This window comes from Hyposmocoma kahamanoa, unplaced genomic scaffold, assembly GCF_003589595.1.
Source record: "Hyposmocoma kahamanoa isolate Upper Pololo Valley unplaced genomic scaffold, ASM358959v1 263, whole genome shotgun sequence".
Taxonomy (NCBI): domain Eukaryota; kingdom Metazoa; phylum Arthropoda; class Insecta; order Lepidoptera; family Cosmopterigidae; genus Hyposmocoma; species Hyposmocoma kahamanoa.
Window position 1 is genome coordinate 2,304,159 of NW_020653766.1, and position 24,114 is coordinate 2,328,272.

Consider the following 24,114-nt stretch of genomic DNA (forward strand, 5'->3'; position numbering starts at 1 on the left):
AATGTAATTTCTACCATTGTCTTTATTGACAGTTTTTTGCCACACGATAAATAAATTATACTTATTATATTTATCGAAATTTTTATATATAATTGGGCGTCCAGCAGTCTGGAACTTTATTTCGAATCCACTGTATGATTGTAATCCCTCATCTAATAATTATATTACAATTAAGTAACGCTTCTATGCGTAGTTTTGCTGAAATATTAATACGTCTACTATATTATATAATTTAGTACTTACATACATTTAACCCATTTAAGTATCTACTATATACTTTACTGTATATCTTAATCTATGCAATTTGAATTAGGCATGCTTTTTTATTTCAAAACAAGGTGTAGACAATATTATTTTCTCGCATGGCTTCTTCGATATCTATTCGTACTTCAAAACCACGTATGTTCTGTATAACAAAAAATAGCACATTGGGACAATTAATTTCTATCTGATCATTATAATTGTTGAAAGAAAAAAGTAATAATGAAACTCAAATCCGTCGTAATGTTAAGTTTTGTGAATTTCTCAGATTGAACTAACAATACGTAAATAGAAATAATCGTAAGCATAATTAGTTATCCAATAAAAAAAATACTCCTAGTTCTGAATTTCTTGTGCAATTATAACTGTTTTTAGGCGAATTTATTAATTATTTTTAGCATATTATTATTATTGTAATTGTGTCCACGACCATGTCTGTAAATATGTTCTTTATTTTTTATTATAATTCATTTAGTATGTGAATTTTACGTTACTTAATTATGTTTGTCATTAGTCTGAATTCATGTCGTTTATTGCTTTTCAAATTTCCCATATTACTTTAAAGCCTTTTCAACTAAATAGTGTAACTTAGAACGCGTGAAAATACCAAAAAATACCGACATCCCTAAGGTTTTGGGTTACACAATTTGGTTAACAGACATAAACTAAAGATAGACTTGTAAAAATGTTATAACATGTATTTTTAACCTATACATAGTAAGATATTTATAGAATTTTAGTCGTTTAATTATTTCGAACGACTTGTTATAAAGAAAATTGGTGCTTAAAGCTTAAACAAATACGAAACGGCTCGTGTCGGGTGTACTACTGTACTGTCTTGGAGGGTCAGAGCATTAGCATGCGTTGTTATGCTTGCGTTTCACATCGAATTATTTATTTAGAATACACCCCCAATTGCATAATAAAAAGGCATATTTTAGGCAAGCACATTTACTCGACTACATCATAACTTTGCTCACTAGGCAAGATTGTAGTCAGTCATTGCGAAATTGCTTTATCATTAAATTAAAAAGCGTGAACAAAACCTTTTTCGTAAAAAAATATTAATGCCGCTGTTACAAAGACACTGCGTACGGCACAATTATTGTAATTCGCACAAAATGTTACCGTAGTTCTATTTTCACAAAATCTCTCGGCAATTCTTAAAGCACAAAGTTACTGAAATGGAAAAAAGTTAAAAGGTAATTTAATCAGCCATGATTTGATTTTAGTCAGATTTCACTTTCTATTCAATAATTTAATTTTCTGACATGTTTTTGCGAGAGATCGTTACATTTTTACGGTGGCCATTTCGAAACTTTCCTTATTTAAACATCAAAACAAAACAATAAAGTTTGTAGTTCTGAATGCAAATTATTATTGATGATAAATCTAATAATTACTATACATGGAAATTTGTATTCGGGTGCATTCGAAATTCCGAAGATTGCCTGTAGATTTTAAAATAATTGTACTGTAAAATCCTTTCTATTGCTGTTGCAACTAAGTATCTCTTCATTCTTAGCCATAAGGTCGTAATTAGCTTTCTTACTACATCATGATTTTAAAAAGAAAGTCATACCGTGGTAAAACACAAGTAAGAGCGGTGTTGCACGATGCTTGCGATGGCGGCGTTGCGTTGTGACGTGTTGCATTTAAACGGCGCGCCAACGTAAGCAACTTAAAATTTGGCATACGTTTTTGCAACGCTATTATGTCAACGGCTTTTCAACGCACTATGTGGCATGTCGTTCTGATTTATATGTAGTACAACGCAGTTATGACGACGCAACGCCCGAGTGGCATCTCCCATGGCGTTGCGACGGCGCAACGTCCGCGTGGCATCGCTCTATCTAGTGACAAACGTATAGTAAATTACCTGGACAACTTAAATTCTATATGGTTAGGTTGTTTGCTAAATATTCCTATAAATAAACAATTCGATGTGTAACTTCGAGCAGTTATAATAAAGTAGGTGTAAACTTTGCTCAATAAAGATGAAAACTGAAAGTGTTACAGTTGATGCAATACAAACAAACAAACGTACAAGTCGTGTTTTATTTTATATATACCCGATTATCCTGCTTATTGTTTTTTTAATACTGTTATTTAGTTATTGAACACTGGCGCACTATAAGTTTCCGGAATAAATAACCAAAAAAATACTATAAATGCTCAGAAATGAATTTATTGTTTCTCAAAATGTTCTCCGTTAGCGTTTATGCACTTTTTCATACGAATGAACCAATTTTGAAAACATTTATGCCACTCCTCCGTGACAATCTTAGAAACATATTTTTCATACTCTTCGACAGCCTCTCTAGGTGATGAACATCGTTGACCGCGTAACTGGTTCTTAATTTTTGGAAATAAATAAAAGTCACAAGGTGCCAGGTCGGGACTGTACGCGAGTTGGCTCATAAGGTCAACGTTATTCACCTTCAAAAATTCATTTGTCTGTCTGGCCGTGTGAGAACTGGCATTATCCGGGCGCAAGATGATACGGCGTTTACGGTTATTTTTACGGAGTTTGTCAATAACTTCCAGCAAACAAATGGTCGTGTACCAATCACTATTCACGGTACAACGATTCTCCAAAGCAACAGTAGCCACGTATCCAGTTTTATTAATTTTAAGGCTTAAAGGCACTTTGCACGCGCGCCACTTTGGTTGGTTTCGGCTCATCTTGAAAGACCGATACGCTCGATTGCTGCTTTGTTTTGGGATTGTAACTATAAATCCATGTTTCGTTACCTGTTACTATATCCCACAGCAAATTTGACGCCCATTCGTTGAATCTGGTAAGCATGGCATTGCACTAAGTGACGAGATCCTTTTTGAGCCTCAGTCAAATTGTGTGGTATCCACCGAGAGCACGGCTTTTTCACACCTAAATGTTTGTGTAGTATTGATTGTATTTGACTCATGCCTATGCCTAGAGATGCTCGAATCACATGGTATGTCACATGATTGTCTGTATTAATTACACGGCGCACAGCATCGATGTTTTTATTGTTCACAGCAGTGGACGGGCGACCATCACGAAATTCGTCACTGAGGTTCACACGACCGCGTTTGAATTCTGCAAACTAGCTATAAATAGTCGTCTTGTATGGTGCTTCATCACCAAAAGCAGTTTGAAGCCGAGCGAAGCTTCGCTGAGCTGTTAAATTACACTTAAAGTTGTAGAAAATCATACTACGAAAATTTTTACGAGTTAAATCCATGGTGATGTAGACAACCAATTTCTAAAATGACGCCACAATGTAAAAACAAGTGACAGTCAGATGAAACAAACTGTAATCTACAGCTAAAGAGTTCCATTTTCAAATGTTGTAACTACTTTTTAAATATTTTTTATGTAAGTGGCCAGTTCTCGAAACTTATAGTGCGCCCTATGTATAAAGCCTTCGGCCTAGTTTGAAGAAACTCATAATGTATACTAATAATAATTATAACTTTTTTACCGACTCCAAAAGAAGGAGGAGGTTCTCAATTTGACTCCGGAAGTTTGTGAACCGATTTTGATGATTCTTTTTTTGCAGGGAAGAGGATACCTCGGTAGTTAAATTTAATGAAAACATTCCGTCCTCAAATGGTCGTGGAATTACACAAAAATTGCCAAGTTTTATTGGAATTGGTTATTGGAAAGTGCGCGAAATCGGATTCATCCCCTAGTTTGCCACCCTTAGAGGCGGAATATTTACTTCAAATTCGAATTTGAAAGGGTGTACTCTCGTGGTGGTCCCTGAACCCAATGGATGCTGTTCCGTGCACAAATTAAAATATTATACATAAGGAGATTTACGATCAATATTTCTTTGTATACGTTTAGTCGGATCAAAACATCGATGTGTAATTTTTTTGAAAAAGTATAATTAATAATATTTAAATTTTTATTGAATTGATATTCAATTATTTTTTGTGAAATTACTCCACTAGTTTGTTACAATCGAACACTCAAAAAAATATTTCGATCCGGCCGGATTCGGAACAGGTATTACCTGACTAGTATAATACAAGGCCTCGCTCCGATACTTCTCCGCTTCTGCAATAAAGTACTATTAATTATATAATTATTAATCGGCGATCCGGCTAGATTCGAACCTTCTAGCATAACGTGTTAGATGATAAAATACACTTTGTACATATAATATAAATAAAATACACGTTGTGTAATTAGATGTTTTGCTGTTTTTTCCACACCACAGAAAGGAACCACCCTCATTGTTAGAGATATTATCTTCATTACAATAAATATACAATATTTTTGGAATATACGTACACACAGGTCAGTTACCGGCGCTGTACTATTTCAGTTTTCTAATTTGTGATTTCAGCGCAAACGAGAGTTGATATTTAAAAGTGATATAAGGTCTATTTACCTGATGAGTTGCCAGGGATGGATGGCCCTTATTCCGCCACTATTTCTGGTTATATACTTGATGATCTGCTTACATAGCTCTTTTGTTAGTATATTATAAGTTTAGAGCACTGAAAAAAAAATGGAGTTCCATAAATGACAAACCTTGTGGGTACTTTTTTTAAACGTGAAGAAAACATTTACGTTCGAGAAAAAAAAACAGTTTTTTAACAACTTAAAAAGGAAAAGGAAGGTAAAAATAAAACGCAAAACCATTTGAGACCAATAAAAAAATATTGGTAATGGCGGTCATTTGTCAGTGTTGTTGAATTATTGAAATTGAAGGTAATGGAATTAAGCTCATGGATAGATAGTGAATTAATAACATTGTACAAATAATGTTTACATAAAGGTTAATAGGACGGTAATTGATTTTTTTAAAGTGGTTCTTTCCATCAAACCGCTGAATGGAAATAATTTGACGTAACAGGTATTTTTAAATCGATTTTATTCAAGGGAAACAAACCGATACCTCACACGTAAGTTGTTGTACATTGACTTACAAATAAATGGACGACGGGTCTAATACACAAACCACGAAAAAAATGTCCCAAGTCAACCTATTTAAACGTAGTGACATGTAAAGGAATATGAAAAAGCTAAAACGTTGAATTTAAATTGTAATGTCATCGTAGTACTGTCTAAATTTGCTTGCTTCGCTGTCAGTCGAACAAACGAAGACTAAAGCGTGAATGACGCTCTGTATACGATTTTAACGCCCTATAAGTTGGGACACTTTTTAGCGCGGACCCGACGTCCATATAATTGTAAGTCAAAATACCATTTTTTGGTTTTTCATTTAAACATCGTCGGGGACAGCGCAAATCCGCGTATGTAGTATTTGTAAAAAGCGCGTATCTGCCGAAACCAAATTTCACAGGAGAGGAATTTAACGTTAATTTATGTTGTCTACGGACTGATAATAATTAGATTCCCGTGAATTACGCTAATTTGGTTGCCACTACATTTAAGCGGATTAGATATGGCGACTACATTACCGAAAAGGAAACTCGTAATCAAATGCTACTTACGCGTAATTGCACTGTTCCCGACATTTTAGGTTCCTTGTTTGAAACTAAACACTAAGGGCTTTCTCTAGTTTTAAATAAATTTTATAAAGGTTATATTCAAGTTACAAACTAAAAAATGGTATTTTCACATACAAGAACTTACGTAAGAGATATCGAACGTAAAACAAATTTAAGAGATACCAAAAATGGATTTAGAACAGACCTACTGCTGGTGAAATTACTGGCACATGGGACTTGTTAAGTCTCAGGGTAACGGGCGCAGTGGTAGTGCCCTTAAAATCTTTGTGATTTAAAGCTCTGAGTGGCACTGCAAAGTGTATAATAAAAGACACTAAGTTAAACAAAATAAAATTGGACGTTGTTAAGTAAAAATGATCCCATCCACAAAATTATCAAAAAATGTGTACCAAACGGTTCCTAAAGTCTAACCTCTTAGATCAGCAAAAACATCCAACATATAAACATAAATAAATATCTCTGGAGCTACATGACATTACAAGTTTTGAAAATAAAACAAGAGTGAGAAACATTTTTAAACTTCAAACTGCCATATTTCGAAAGTGACTTGGATTCTTTTTGTCTAACTACGTCCAATTTACCAAGCAAGTTCGGTAGTTGTAGCTTGATCAATTTATTATCTTAGCGAAGGAGTGAGTGAAGACAAGACTCTGGAAGCCCTAACACAACGCCTTGGTGACACGATAATTTCGCTTAAATTCATCGTCGTTCATAGCAAGGGCTTTATCGGCGTACCGAGCAATCCTACGCAAATTACGCGTTTCTTGCAAATCCTTCGTTTGTGCGTCACTAAGTATAACGTTTTGCAACACCAAATGAGCCATTTTATGCAATTTTTCACTAATAAAAATTAAACTTAATTCTAACAAAGTTACTCTTTCGCTATTATGACAATATCCAATAATAACACAACTTCAACGCGATATGGAGCTGTCAAAGTGGCTTCAAGAGTAACGTTCGAACCCAATCTCAATGAAATTTAGTTCACTCAATATCCGCACCAATGTGGCGCTAGTGTTGAATTCAAGAGTGCCAATTGACGTTTTTTGCATTGAGATTGGGATCGTTTATTGGGATTGTGATTCGAGAGTAAGCCTACAGGTCGTTGCAAATGGTGTGTTGATTACAGAAAGTCGAAATACGCTACAACGAGATGGTAAACAACATCAACAAAGATAAGTAAATCGTGTGTTCCACATTTGCTAGTCATTTTGTGAGGGCGGGGTGGTTCTATTCAATATATTGTACGAGGACTGGGGTTTCTAAGTTATGCAAGTGAATAAAAATATCGCACGTCGAAGAAGGTAGAAAAGTAGCAGTAGAACTTCTTGTGAAAGGGTTTGTTCACCTTACATATTTCTGCGAGCATTACTGCGTTCCGGTTTTGAAAGCTATGGGTGCTTGTGAAATTACAGGCATAAAGGACTTGTCAACTTATGTGTCAGGGTAACGGGCGCAGTGGTAATGCCCCTAAGATCTTTGCGATTTAAAGCTCTGAGTGCCACTGCAACTGTTATTTCTAATTTCTATAGGACTTGGTCGTCCTGTCACACATGAACACATGGACTAATAAATAAGCAATTGTTAACCACATTATAGTTTGTCACAAACACACTAGTAAAAGTGAATAGCATCGAGTATATAACCAGAAATAGAGACGAAATGTCATTTAATTTGTTTGAAAAATATTCTGTCATCATTACTATGACAACTGCGCTCCGATTGGCTAGCCCGAGTTCGAAACAATTGACGGGTGTCGTCAATGGCAGTCGTTAACTGTTTCACTTCAAATCGACCTTACTTCGACTTACTTTATACTGGTCGTAATTCGATCGCTGAGCTCGGCAAATAATTTTATTTGCACTCTACCTTATATTTGTTTGTATTAAATTATAACAAATCAAAATATGAAAAGAATTAATAGGTTATAAGTGATCAATTACAATGATTCACACTACAATCCTAGTTTTACGATTACGTCTTGTAATTACCGTACTTAAGCATTTATGATGTAATAAGAAATATTTGTAAAGATGTGTATAAAATTTGATGTTGTAATGTGTAATTTAGTGTTTACATATGTAACTTGCTTACTTAAATAAATCATTTTAAAAACAAAAACAACTTCAAATCGACCAGTTAACTTGAGCTTTGTATAATGGACGAAAATTGCAAAATTACATATTTAATATTTAATTACAGATGAAATGTGATTCCGTTTGTTTTGTAATTAGATGTTTTGCTGTTTTTCCCACACCACCAAATAGAACAGCACGACATTGTTAGAGATATTATCTTTATTACAATAATTACAGAATGTTTTTTGGAATATACGGAGACGTACGCACAGGTCAGTAGTTGGCCTGTCTACATTTCAGTTCAAACGAGAGTTGATATTTATAAGAGCTATATCGCTAATGTGTTACCAGGAATATATGGCCCTTATTTCGTCTCTATTTCTGGTTACATACTCGATGGTAAATAGTGATGAGAAGAAGAACATCACAAAATAAAAAAGAAATGTTACTTATATACGGTTTAGTTGTTTTATTCATTGTAACCTTTTAACTGCGAATGACGTAAAAGATAACCTGTTGTTTCAAAGGCTTTTCATCCGTGTGAGCTGCCTAGCCCGCATTACTTTGCCGTGGTATCTTCGCAGTTCATGGCCTTACTTATCTGTGTACGTGTGACACGTATGAAACAACACTACCTCAAATTTAAAACAGTTTTTGGTACTGTTTTTTCCATTGGAAAAGGCAAAGGCACTAATGGGCCTTACAGCCAAGACTGAGAGTAATTTCTTTCTTGGATTCCATTACAAAATATCTTCGATAGTGCTTGTTACGAAATGATATAAAATTGTATAACATTTTTGATTTTTCAGGAGACCTGGTAAAGAAAGCGAGATGTTTTCAGGAGTTTCAGTTCAAGGAGGTTATCAATGAGGATTATTCCAGTGATAGCAAAAAATGGTTACAGTGAGCGCACGACGGCGAGGAGATCATGTACATTCTATACAGGTGTTCTACACCAGTTCTTCCATCTGTCAATTATAATTTTATCGACCATATCACAAACGCGGTCTTTTTAGTTGTCAACCAAAATTCTATTGTCTATTGTACTCGCTACTGAGGGTCTACTTGACGAATAAGTAACACTCGACCGAATTAAAAAACAATGACAAGTATGGAGCTTGTTTCGCATCATGCATCTTTTAATTCGGTCGAGTATTGCTTATTGGACAGGAATTGCTTCGGACGGACAACGAGTACCTTACGATAACTCAGTTGTCAACCTATTCGATTTGATATCGCACGATTTCTTTTATTTTTTATTCACAACACCCGAATCGAACGTCAAACTGTCGTATTGAAAACCGAACCGAAATGACGTCACACCATTACTCGAACTTCTTGATCGGCAAAGGCTACAAGTTATCGAATGAAAGCTACCGAACGTCTTATTATTTACAAAGCAATAATGTAATATGGAAATCTCTTTTTATTTTAAATAAAGTCTGGATTCTGTTAAATTTTATTAATGTAAGACCAATGCGTTCCTATATTTTAGTCCTTTAAATTCTTTAAAACGTATATATTTTTTTATTTTGTTTCTTTATTTTATTTATTTATTTCAGGCCACATGGCCCACATAATATATACCTTAAGGACTAATATACATACAATATAATAAAACACCATTTCTAACTAATCTACACGAATTGCACTTGTCGGCGATGTGTGGTGCAATCTGGTGTCAGGTAACCGGCCGCGGAATCGCCGATATATGACACCTTTCGGTCAAAATTTTTTCTTCATGAAAGTCGACAGACGTTCGGTCGGTACTCTCACCACAAACGAATTGAAATTCACATCGTGGCGGGAGTCCATCAACCGCTCGACCCTCAGAGAGTATTTGGCTTTGTGTTGATGTACTCCACTATCTCCTCAGACTTCGTGGAGTAATGCAATCGCGACAGGTACAGCAGCGTGGTTTTTCTTTTTCTTATAATCTATTTCAATCAACTCCGTAAACGCTGTTGGTGAATGATATCGTATCCGAATCGGAATTTTACTCGGAATGTTCTGAAAACGATGTCCAATTCGGTTAAAATATCGAAGAGCTCTGAATCGGAGTCTTGAGCAGTGAGCAAAACGCCACACCAGCATATTGCTGTTATTGCTTTTTAAATAATAACACCACATCTGCAAAATGACAACTTCCCAGGAGAAAGGTGCAAAAATTTATGAATATTTTTTTAATGTATAAATGGGAGAATTATGAAATTCCACATTATATGATTTGTTTCATGTAATTCGTAATATTTTTATACTTTCACGTGTAAAAGCACTCTAGACATATGATCCCGTGTAATAATAATGATAAGCCCTGTACCAGCGAAATCCTGTGTAGCGGTATGTGCGGTGTGTGCGGTAGTATACAAATATACTATACAAATATTTCTCCCGGCCCGGGAATCGAACTTGGAACCTCTGCGTGGCAGTCCGGCGTGGTAACCGTTCGGCCACAGAGGCAGTTAATGTGGCTTTAAAATGGAAGGCAATCGATTAGACATCAATAAACTATGGACGTGTATTTTTAATTATAATTTTGGCATTTATTTATTTTATTTTTATGACCTTTTATTGTCTTTTTGACATGCCTATCCATGACAGTTGTAGTGCCACTCAGAGCTTTAAATCGCAAAGATTTTAGAGGCACTGCCACTGCGCCCGTCACCCTGAGACATAAGTTGACAAGTCCCATGTGCCTGTAATTTCACCAAGACCCTTCAAAACCGGAAAACAGTAATATTCACATTACTGCTTGGCGGCAGAAGTGGGTTAGGTGGCAGTAGTTCCTTGAACGAACTCTTTCACAAGAACCTCTACTGCTACTAAAACTTTTATTAAAATCGGTTAACGAAAAGAAGTTAAAATGTAATAAATGGAATTTATAAAACGCTCTCTAAGAGAGGCACGTGCCTAACACTGGCACATAATAGTAGTAATGGTGGTACAGAAATGTGAGTTAATAAAATGTTGTAGAAAAATCGCAACAACCAATGATATGGGTTTATTATTACGTGATATATATAGAACGTAATTTAAATTGACCAATGACATGAGTTTATGGAGCCATCAGATTAAAAAGATAATAAAAAATTACGAAACTTAAAACGTAATACAGTTGAACTATAAACAAAAATCTGTAATTAAAAAACCAGTACTTTTTGTCAGTTTTGTTTATTCATGACTTAGTTTGCCACCCTTGGCGGTGGTCTATTCTTCTAGTTTTAATAAGATCAAGACATTTTCTTCCCAACAAAAAAAAGAATTATCGAAATCGGTTTACAAATGTCGAAATAATCAAATAAAATAATGTCGAAAAAACATATTGAGAACCTCCTAATTTCTATTTATTCGGTTATGAGAATTCTATTCTTACATTGGCGTCGTAGTATATTTACGAATTTGTAATTTATGCTAAGAAGAATACCAATTTCAGGATAAATATTGTCAGATGTAACATTACGTATAAACTCAGCTGTTTTGGACAGTCATCTTCAATGACATAAATTCAAAATTTGCCATTTACAAGGTTTAAAAACTATCGAAAATCAAAAATCTTTTCACCAAAGATTATATATTATTATATTACAGACTCTGCGTACACATTTAGCTCTTCTAGCTACCAGTTCGATCTATGATATTTGAAATAAATACTGTAAATGATTAATTGTATACCAATGTTTATTTACAAAGAGAAATCTCTAGAGTTTCACCATTCTTCTCATGGAAAGCTGTCTTACGAATGAATAGTAGAGTTTAATAAATGCTGATGAAAATAAGGATATGAGTTTGAGTTATCTTGGATGATAAAAAACTCTGAGAGTGATCCGTTTGGCCGTCTCTATTTACGCTATTTGAAAATAAATGTAAACAAAAATCTATTTACAAAGAGAAATCTCTAGAATTAGTTACTTAATATTGTCAAGGGAATCTGCTTTACGAATGACTAATTGAATTTATTTGACGCTATCATGTGTGTAATTTCCTTACTCAAGAAATAAGGACATTTTTCGAAGTTTGAATTAAAAGTCTAAATAGCTCTTAAACAAAATAATAATTATAATTACACGAATACGCCATCATTTCATATAAGTTATATTCAAACAGCATCCATAAGAGATCGCGCACCCCATTCCACCTGGCTTGCTAACTTTTATTAAAAAATAAAGAGGCATAGGAACAACCGAATATTAATCCAATAAATCGAATTTCGAATCAACTTGGGAACGGGATCGCGAAAATCAATAGTCGATGTCGCGTCCCTACAACAGCCTACAAACTTACATTCCACATTTGAAAGTTGCGAAACGTAAGGACTTAAATACGAAATACACATTTACGCGTATATCCATAGAGACTGATATCCAATGCACGGCATTTCAATATAGAACTTTGTTCCACGAGGCGCGAAAACGGATAATCGACGTGTACCCTTGTGCGATATCGATTTTACTCAGACCCTGCTTTTCCTTAATTACACTCAGCAATGTCTATCTGTTTCGTTTTCTCTTATGCAGGAACTGCGTGCACGGGACAGAGAGAGGTATATAGTTGTTGTTGTAGAGTGAAGTAGGGCAAAGTGCGGCGGCGTTGCCATGGCAACGGGTCACACGAGGGGTACGATTTCCGATACAGTGATATAGTCTACATTATCAATTTTCGATAATTTTTGGGTCGAAATGTCTGAAGTTGTTATAAATGTATTTTTAAAAGACAATTCTATAACAATACGTATGGAAAATGATAATAAAACTAGAGACAGAGAGAGAAAAAATTATTCTACTATAAATATCGATTCGGTAAGATATTCTTTTAGGTTAGTTTTCACTAGTCGGCCATGATTGTAATTTTGAATATTGATTTTTAAATTATTGATTTATCGACCCGTAATGGTAATTCGATACAATTTAGTGTTTAATGTATTTATTAGAAGTAAACTTAATAGTAAATTTAGTAATAAACTACTTATTAAGTAATTATGTAAATATATACACTTATGTAGATTGTTAAGTAATTAGGTCCGTACATTAAACTTGACGCTTATAAGAATTCTGGACGCTTAGTTCGAAACACCAAATTGGTTTCCAGTAAGAGTATTTTTTAAATTCTTGCTGAATGGTATGTCGTACGGTGTATGACACAAAAGTTAAAGATTCCCTGTGTTGTGGCCTAAAACTAAAAATAATGATGGCACAGAAATTAAAATCCAGTAAGTAACCAATCATATGTGTTTATTATCACGTGATATATACATATAGAGCGTAATTTAAACTGGCCAATGATATGAGTTTATTCATGATTTTTATTTATTTATTAAATAATAAAACCCACGAGCTTAAAAAGATAACAAATAATTAAGAAAATCAAACCTAACATACTTAAACTAAAAAATAAAAATCTGTAATTATAAAAACCAGCTATTTTTTTGTCTGTTTTGTTTAATTATGACATGATAATTACGTAACGTATAAGATTAAACAGTACAATGAGTTCATAGTATATTAAAATACGTCTTCTTTTACTGTATCATGTCAAATCCATTGAAAGTCCCACAGTACAGTATTTTGTAATTTCATTACAACAATAATCTTTCGGCTGTTATCAAGGGAAAATAAATTTATAACTTAGTAGCAGTAGACTTTCTTGTGAACGAATTCGTCCAGGGAAGTACTGCCACCTTACTTATATTTCCGCCGTTAAGCGGTAATGTGATCATTATAGCGTTCCGGTTTTGAAGGGTACGATAGCTGGTGAAATTACAGGCACATGGGACTTGTCAACTTGTGTCTCAGGGTGACGGACGCAGTGGCAGTGCTCCTAAGATCTTTGCCATTTAAAGTGGGGTTTTTTCAAGTTAATTAACGTGGAGATTTTAACAGTTTATGGCAATGCACTTATTTGTTATAAAACCATAGACCGTGAATGTTATACATGTGCTTCAGAGCACGGGGTTCCTCTGTAGTCTGCCACTCTAGCTTCATGCGGATGTTGGAAACTATGTTTTTTTCAAGAATTGTGAACCTCTTTTGAAATCAAAGTTTTAACACGAACCTTACCTAGCCTCTAGGAAAACTATGTGTGTGAAAATATGAGTGCCTGAGCAAGGAAATTCGTTCCGGGGCACTACCCGCAACACTCGAGCGGCAGAGGCTCGAGCCCGGGGCTTCCTCATCTAGTACCTGCAGCGTAAGCCGTTCGATCACCGTAGTCAGATTCGTATGTTTACTATGGGAAGGCGTATTAGGTCCATAGGAAATAACCCAACTATAATTGAGTTTTTATCATTTATTGCAAAGACGAAATAGAGCAGTAATCTAGGAAACACTAAAAGGACTAACTTATGAATCACAATTGACAAAATGACTTTTGACACATTGCTTTTAAAGTAATAAAGAATATTTAGAAGTTACAAACACCAATGCACATCTGCGTGCAGGTTGTATAAAATGGAACTAATTTTACTCAAGATATGTTTATACATGTTAGTACTATGGGAGCGTAGCCGTGGGTTTAGCGTTGCGAGAAGTACTTTTTAATAAGTATCGAGGAATATATTCATAAATAAAGATTTACTGCGTATATACAACTCAAGAATTCGTCTAGAACCTGTTCGTTTTACCACAATCCTCTTTTATTTTTATCTAATTTTAAATACAAACCTATATTTATTTAGACAGTTCAAAATACAATCTATGCAGCCTGCTAATGTACTGTATTCTGGCAAATAAACGTATTCTAACAAAATAAAGACGTGAAGAAGTCAACATTAAAAAAATGCTATTGTTTGTTGACAGCGCTTTTGCGCTTTGTTTTCATATATAATGGTCTTTAGTTTTAATATACCAAGTGACGAGACGAACAAGTCGTGCGCCTGTTGGTAAGCGACACGCCTGTCCATAACAGTTGCAGTGCCACTCAAAGCTTTAAGTCAGAAAGGTCTGAGCGACTGCCACTGCGCCCGTCACCTTGAGACATAAGTTAATAAGTCTCATGTGCCTGTAATTACAACATCGCTACACTTCACAATCGGAACGCAGATTATTGCTTTGCAGAAAAGGTAGACTGACAGTACTTTTCGAGACGAACTCTTTCACTTTCAAGGAGCTCTACTGCTACTAACTGTTCTATAAAGAAGTAGCATGAATCCTGCAGATTTACCTAGATAATAAATCAAAGTAGACTTAGCAGTGGGATGACTATGAGTTGACAAGAGTCATACGTATTAACCTTATTATTATACATTGAAAAAAAATCGTTAACGATATTAAAACAATCTGTAAGGTTTCATGGCAGGAAGTCGGTACGAAAGGGTTCGGTACGAAATTGACTCTACATACTGCTTTCTTGTTTCTTTTTGTATTGGGGTAATACTCTGTTGCTTACCACAAAGTAAACAATGTAAGCAACACAGATTGTATGGTGTTTTACTAGAGAAACATAAATAAATGAATAAATATTAGACAACATCGCATACGTTGCTCTGATCCTACAACAAGTAACTAAAGGTGCATTTCCACTGGCAAGACGAGACGAGGCGAGATGAGGATTGAAATGGTCTGGATTGACGACGATTGGCGAGGATAAGATTGAAATATTGTATGTTGATATGATATTGGACCGTATTGCTTCCTACCTGGTATAATATATACTAATATATACTCTGCTACAGAAACACGATGACAAGAGCTCGTGATGACTAGTAAAACAGCACTATGCTGAGATTTCGTTCTTTTCATCACTCATAGCTCATAATTTGTTAGTACGTAATATCGTGTGATGTTCTATGTATATGTGTGGGTGTGTTTGATGAATAAAGTCCTATTAATTTTTTTTTAAATTTAATTTAGTGCCAATCGCGTGACTGTCAGGTACGTACGATTTGAGATTTAAAAGAAATGGTTTCTGATTCTTCTTCTGTTAACATATTTAATAATAATAATTTACGGGACATGTTACTCAGCCGCGTGTTTATCGCTAGACAAACTGAGCAGCACTTCCACAACCACAGCGCGAGCAATGGCAAGTTTTGGTAAAATAGACCGGCGAGATTTGAATTCTCGTTTCGCCTTGTCTCGTCTCACCTCGCCGGTGGAAAACCACCTTAAAGCACTTGTGTTATGTAAATCACAAACACCCAAACCCGAGATAATATAGAAAAGTTAGTTTTTCTGCATTGACCCGGCCGGTGATCGAAACCTGGACCTCGGAGAAGATGACACCATAAAAACTAGTCAGCAAGCCATTCGACTATGGAGCATATATACGCATACTACTTTGGAATTCCACTGAGGTTGACAAAGACTCGATTGCCACTTTTTAAACCTGCTATAATAGAGTCATAAATTCCTTTTTATAATAATTTCGATTTTAAATTTCTAAGGCCAAACAGATATATAAGGCGCGGGCAAGTTAGTAAGGATTCACCTAAAATGAACCTCCCAGAACCAAATTGCAAACGAAATAAAGGCCAGACAGGCAGGAACAACGACGTGTGTAGGTACTTAACATCGTAAAGGAGCATTTTTTATCTTTAGCAACGAAAAGCGTAAACATCTTAGCACCCTTTGCTTGTGCTACGACAAATAGAAAAAAAAAAGTTCAATGCCCCCGGATGACATCAGGCACGAGCCACACACAGGTGTGCGCATCGATAACATCGATTTTTGAAAAAAGATCGATGCGTGACGTCACGCAACATGGCGGCTGCGCGCGCAGCTGGCGCTGATATAAAAGATATGCTAATAGTTTAGGGTGTATGTGAAGGGTGCCCTTTTTTCGGGTTCCGTCAAATTTTTGGCCTTACGTGTACAATACCATGGCAAGCACAGAGATCGTCTGGAAGTTTTTTCTTTCTTACCTTGCGATCATCACTCTGAAAATATATCTATATATCTTTAAATTGCGTTGTCGTCATTGCCTTTATTATTAATCAGCACACCTGTAATTTATGACTGTGTAGTTCTATCATAATCTTTCAATCAAAAGTTACCTTGTTTGTTTTGTGGGTATTCTATATTTTGTACACTGCCATTGCAAAATTTAACGCAACGTCCTTATGCGGAACCTTTTATAAATAAATCGCAATTAAAAAGGATTTTTTACGCATATGCAACTTTTTTGGACATGTCATTGTTTAGTTAGAAAGTTGATAAATTGTGATTTCGTTCACGGGTCGATTTTATCTAACAGGGGTGCGTTATGTCGAAATGTTAAGTTGGGGTAATAAAAGTAAGTACGTCTAGCCTTTTTAAGAGTTCTGTAAACTTGATCGGCATAACACAACCAATAAATTTCATCAACGATATTCAACTGCTACGTAATATAAAAAAACTTTTGTTGTCGAGAATCTCTCTCAATCAAAAACACAGCGACATGGCGAATTTGAAATCAATCTTAGGAAACCTGAGTTCTAGATATTTAATACCTGTACTTAGGTATATAGAGCGGTATATTCCGTCAGTGTAACTATACCAGGACGTGGCATAGGGGCGGCTGAGTTACAGAGTTCTAGATACGTTTGTAATTTTATCGATATCGATAAAAGTTCTCTACAGTTTAAAAGCCCGAAAGACAATTACCTTTCACCCATGTAAGTATAAGAGCCTGTGAAAGAGTTCGTCCAGGGAAGTACTGCCGCCAAGCAGTGAGAGCATTACTGTGTTTCGGTTTTGAAGGGTAAGGGTGCTGGTGACATTAAAGGTACATGGGACTTTTCGACTTATATCTCAGGGTGACGGGCGCAGTGGCAGTGCCCCTCGGATTTTCGACTTCAAGTTCTGAGCTCTGCGACTGTTATGGACAGCCGTGTAGCTTACCATCAGACACAGTATTCATCCAGTCACTTGTTATCACAAAAAGAAAACTTCTAGATAGTTGCAGACTTATTCACGTCTCATTATTGTTTTTTCATATTGGATTTAAATCGCATATATTTGTTTTTTCAAACAAACCAACGTCTCATGATGAACCAAGGGACCTGTAAAGTGCCCGATTTAAATCCGGAAAAATAGTGTCATTTCCCAAATATATATATTTTCAGATACGAAAGTTAGTCATACTTAAATTACGTGTTTCATTCTGAATTAAACTATTTCCTGTTTTACATCACTTATCGATTTAGAAATCGATTCCCATCCCTATAAATCCCTTTGTCGCTCGCCAGGTGTCGGGGTCGTAAGCTACTGTATTGTTGTTTCTATGCCTATGTGTACGTCCTGTGCGTACACAGCACTCACACAGACGTTAGAAATACGGGGAATGTCCCTTGTTGGATAGTTTTTAAGGGAGGTTTGTTAATTGCGAGGTATTTTTAAACCAGGACTATACATGAGACTCTTCCAGCGAGTTGTAATGTTTCATATAGCTTGAAGTATATCACTTTGTTTTACTCTATTGAAGCAAAAGTTGAGACAGTATGTTATTTAAAAGTGGACTTTAATAAGAAGATATTATGACCAATCTTCCTAGAGAAAACATATATACATACATATACATATATGTATGTATATATGTCCTAGAGAAACATATATACATACATATTCCAACGTAGAATCTAATGTCATAAACTTTTGAAACTTTTTAGTAGCAAAAGAGCTTATTTCAAAAGATTTCTTCCAGTGAAATACTACCACTATAATGAGTACTACTGCGTTCTGGTAGGGTAAAGGGTAAAGGGTGCTGATGAAATTACAGACATATTGGACTTATCAGCCCCTCAGGTCTACGATTTATTGGGCCCGTTACCTGATATTATAGAACATAATATACCTCTTTTTAAAAAAAACCGACCTCAAAAGTTAATGGAATCTATTTGCCAAGTTCATTGAAATTGGTCACCGGAATGTGCGCGACTATTCCCTACTTTTGCCACCCTTAGAGGTGGAATATTTTTTTCAAATTTAAACGTGACCAAAACTGAGGTACCCTCTTTCCAACAAGAGAAGAATCATCAAAATGAATTCACAAATGCCGAAGTTATCGCGTAACATACATGCAAAAAAATGCAGTCGAATGAGGTTCTCACTCCTCTTTTTGATGTCTGTTAAAAAGAGACCCACGCGCAGTTGTGACAGGTACATCTAACTAAATAGCCACAAGTTGTGACATGCAAACGATCTAATTTCAAATTTGAACATTATAACAGTAAAGTGCAAACGTTCAATTTTCAATAAAGAATTTTAACATTGCGTATCCTTACATGTTTCCCAGTTTTCTTCACTTGTGCCATACTATGTGCAATATCACACAACCTATTCCAGCTTTCCCTTCTCATCGATTTTCCAGACAGAGGTCTAGGTCATATGAGTTCGTGCATTCAGTACCTAGGTAGGCAGGACTCTATGATTGATATTTCTTCATCATCATAATAGTTGCAATACTCCGAGCTTTAAATCGCTGAGATCCGAGGGGTACTGCCATTGCGCCCGTTGCCTTGAGACATAATTTGACAAGTCGTCATGTGCCTGTGATTCCACCAGCACCCTTACCCTTCGAAACCGGAACACAGTACCTAATGCTGACATTACTGCTTAGTGGTAGAAATAGGTAAGGTGGCAGTACTTTGCTTTTCGAACTCTTTCACAGGGAGCGCTACTGCAACTTACAATTTCAATATTATAAAACTGGGTTACGGTATTTTTGTGATATCTCAAAAAATGATTTTGTCGCGTGACCGCGTTTTGGTTAGCAGACGACAGTAGTAGTCTGTAATTTCATCAGCACCCTTAGCGTAAGTCCCACTGTTGGGTGCTGGTCTCTTCAAAGGTGAAATGTATGGTCGATTGATTTTCTAGTACACACCATATCATGTGTCATAAAACTGTAGTGGGAACAAAAATTTTATACTAAGGGCATTGACTTACAAATAAATAGACGACGGGTCTAATACAAAAACCACGAAAAAAATGTCCCAAGTCAACCTATTTGAACGTAGTGACATGTAAAGGAATATGAAAAAGCTAAAACGTTGAATTTAAATTGTAATGTCATCGCAGTACTGTCTAATTTTGCTTGCTTCGCTGTCAGTCGAACAAACGAAGACTAAAGCGTGAATGATGCTCTGTATACCATTTTAACGCCCTATAAGTTCGGACACTTTTTAGCGCGGACCCGACGTCCATATAATTGTAAGTCAATGACTAAAGGTTATTATTATACAGCTTCTGCGTGGCTGGATGACAAAAATATGTGTTAATGACCAGTTGAGCCCTATCACGCAGTCGAGAATACCGATTAAAAATCGATTTAATCGATCGATTACTTTACAATTTATTATTAAAAATAAATATGGCATTGTTATTTTTTTTATCAATATAATGCTTACGCTGATATGGCCGTTCAATATAAGAAACAGTTATTACTTAACTTCCTTTCTGAAATTTTTGTTTCTGTCACTTTAGCCGACGAAAAGATATTTATTCGCTGACAAACGTACTTTACAATGAAGGTTTATTATTATTAGATCGTATATTCACCAAAACTTGGTACTTGAATTACACGCTTCTTAATTTACTTTTAATGAAGCGTGTTTTAAAGTCCAATTTATCAATAGCGTGAATAACAATAGGAATTTAATAAATAAAATGGAAAGTTAAAAATATAACAAACATTAAAATCATCAATACTGTAGTAGTATTACCCAATGGTAACTAACAAATTACGCAATTTCTTTTTTAATTGCTTACAAAATATTTCTTTTACAACATTTGGTAATTAATTAAATCGACCCTGGAAATATAAAACGTCTAACGTGCATTTGGAAAATATTACCAGATTTAAAGTTATGATGAGACAGAAAGTTACAGATTGCTCCAGCTTATCGAGTTCTTAGATTTTTTCGCGATTGTTACGCATAGGAAATGAAACTATTTTTCCGGATTTAAATCGCATATATTTGTTTTTTCAAACAAACCGACAACGTTTCGGGCCCTTTAAAATGTAGCGTAAATTGGAATGCTTCTTTCTAGAATTAAAAATAAGGTATTTTATTAAAACTTTGTAAATATAGTGAAAAAATAGGGTGGTTTGCATTAATATCAGACATAACTGGTTGATGACTGTACTATCTTAGTCAACCGTGGCCATGGAACCTCTAAAGAGCCCGAAACGTCGGTTTGTTTGAAAAAACAAATATACGCGTTTTCAATCCGGAAAAATAATTTCATTTCCTATGCTCCAGCTTAGTTTAGTTACATGTAAATATTTAATTGGTAAATCAATCGAAAAAAAACATACATACACAGACCTTTACACACACGGACAATCACACGCAAACAGAAAAAACTAACCCTACTAACACTAGATTCTAACACTTTCCTTTTTCCGTTACAATTAATTAAATTTGATTAATTGTTAACTCCCTCTTACCGCATTGGAGAGTTCCAGTAATTTCATATATATTATTGGAAATGTTATCCTCAAGGGTTGGTATCCTGAAATACAGGCCTTGAGCCACAATAAATAGTTCATAACTTTTATTTTATTACGTTTATTGTCTTGTATTGTGGCGAGAAATAAATACATTTATCGTTACACTCCCGGACACGTAAGTCGAGCCACCTTGCATTTTCAGTATTAATTAGCCTAAGCTTAAACAATGTTTGATTGATCAAAAACTATAAAGCTATTTTGAAATTGGTATACTAAATATCATTTCCATCAGTCCTTGTTGAAAATTTTAATTTATAAAACCGGGGAAAACTGTTTTCTTCAGTGATAACAATATTTTTGTGTTCTGCCCTTTAAGAATAAAAACGTAAGGTGGTTCGATTTATGTATTTATGTCCGGGAGTATATTATAATTTTATTTGTGGAACAGCTAAAACTTTCTAATATAACAAATAAAATTAGAGTTATGATTATTTTTCTTAAAACACTAACTAGCTAACTTCAAATCGCTCCTTGTAATATTTTCCAAATGTACGTTAGACGTTTTAACTTTCCATGGTCGAAATATGCTTTTACAAAACAACGTTCTACTGTAAAATTACAAATTAGGGCGTTGCTTGGGCCGTATTTCTATTTTATTCCTTGTGTTACTAGTATATCTAGTTTTGACTAAATTGAAATTGCTTAGGAAATGAAACTATTTTTCCGGATTTAAATCGCGTATATTTGTTTTTCCAAACAAACCGACGTTTCGGGCCCTTTACAGGTCCCATGGTCACGGTTGACTGAGGTGGTACAGTCTTCAACCAGTTATGTCTAATATTGATGCAAACCACCCTATTTTTTCACTATAGTTACAATAGTTATTAATTAAATACCTTATTTTTAAGTTTACAAAGAAAACATTCCAATTTACGCTATATTAAGTTTTACAAATTATTTTATTGAATGAATTTTTATTAAGTTAAATTTATTATTAATTATTAATGGAAATTAGAATAAACTAAAACATATTAATTAGTACTGCAGTCTTATGTCTGTTTGGGATTTTTCATTAGAGGAAATACTGGATCCCAAACTGGTGGTACGGAGAAACCATCTTCCCTGTTGAAATTAGGATGTTTTTTAATTTCAATGGCCTCTCGCAGCATCCTGGGTAGATAACTTCTTTTGCAAGGACCTGTTTGTCAAACTTCATTGAATGTGTAGGTTTATCCATGACATGCTCGCAGACTGCAGACTTATTTACGCGACGGTGTTTGACATCAGCTATAGGTTTATAGCGGTTTGTTTGAAAAAACAAATATACGCGATTTAAATCCAGAAAAATAGTTTCATTTCCTATGTGTAACAATCGCGAAAACCTAAGAACTTGAAATTGCTTGCTTAGATTTTATTTGGCGAAAATAATTGCATATAAAATATTTAATACTTCATTTATTTTTAAATACATTTATAATACGTTAATTTAGTTTTAACTTCCAAAATAGTTCTAATCTAAGGCATAATTTATGAATCATCACAACTGTGTATGTCCCTTCTGGAAGTTCCGCTATGAGACAACTCTAGCGGGCATTCAAGTACAGCGAACGAGGGCAGCCCCCTCTACCAGTGACAAGTAAACATTTGAAATTATTTTGAAATATTTTTATACACTGCAGTTTCAGTATAAGTATATACATTCGATGGTAGAAATGGGGTAATGTAAATGAAACTAATGAAAGGTGACTTTGTATGGTGTATTCTCGTTGTAGAGTAGGTTAAGGGTGCATTGTAGACTGTAGCTGGAAATGTCGGATGTTGCAAAAGTTGATGTCGGGAAAACGGCTTTGTGTAAAAAATGGAAGGTTGAGTTTGGTTTGTAGCGATAGGGAGATAGTGTTAGTTGAATGTAAGGTGTTGATACAGGGGTGTTTGGTAACGTTGATTTGGGAATTGTGACTTTATGTAAACGCAGGAGAGTTGATGGATATATTTTTGGGGTACAAATATGGTGTGCGTGTAATACCAGGTTTTGATGTGGGGGTGTTCGCAGGGTGAGGGGTACGAAATGAGGCGCGGGGGAAGGGAGAGGGGGAGACGCGCAGGCGTGGTCCAGTCGCCCGCGCGACGCTGCCGCCGCCGGCCGCGTGCCATGGACGAGGGCCGAGCTCGTGACCGTGCGCCGCTCACCGTCATCGTCGCGCCCTCCAACGCCTCCCCGCCCCGTCTGTCCCCCGCGGACCTCCTGCCCGACGCCGATGCGGCCTTCCACCCGCTCTCCGCCGTCAACGGCCGCCTCACCCCGCCGGGACTCGAGCCCGCTTCCTACGCCACCTTGACCCCACTGCTACCACTGCCTCCTATCAGCACAGTATCCGACAAATTCGCTTACCATGCCGGAGGAACGTTCACGGTCATACAACAGCAGCAGTCGTACGCATCATTATCACCGGCCGGATACAATGAGCCTTTATCTCCACAATCCGCGTATAGTCGGCGGAGTGTGTCGCCTAACTCCTTCGAGAGGCGGTCGCCGACGCCGCCGTTGCCCAGCCCTGGCCTGGACCTTAATGCGGCGTTAATGGCCCGGGAGGAACAACAGGCCCAGCAACAAGCACAGAACCAGCAACAACAGCACGACTCTGAAGAAATCAACACAAAAGAACTAGCCCAAAGAATAAGTGGAGAATTAAAAAGATACTCAATACCTCAAGCCATTTTTGCCCAGAGGGTACTCTGCCGATCGCAAGGAACACTAAGTGATCTTCTTAGGAACCCGAAACCCTGGTCAAAGCTCAAGTCGGGGAGGGAAACTTTCAGAAGGATGTGGAAATGGCTGCAGGAGCCAGAATTCCAGAGGATGTCCGCGCTCAGATTAGCAGGTAAGAGTTGCATGATGCTTTAGTACTGGTGTCTTAGTTGTTTTTAGAACTAGTAA

General features: G+C 35.9%; 1 protein-coding gene across 1 annotated transcript in view; it reads left to right on the forward strand.

Moving 5' to 3' along the window:
• The first annotated feature begins 23,297 nt into the window (after window positions 1-23,297).
• Window positions 23,298-24,114, forward strand: part of LOC113228953 (hepatocyte nuclear factor 6) — a 19,981-nt gene continuing 19,164 nt past the window's right edge. The window contains exon 1 of the mRNA XM_026462396.1: window positions 23,298-24,058. Within this exon, the coding sequence (XP_026318181.1) occupies window positions 23,329-24,058 (730 nt within the window). The 5' untranslated portion in view covers window positions 23,298-23,328. The remainder of the gene's footprint in view (window positions 24,059-24,114) is intronic.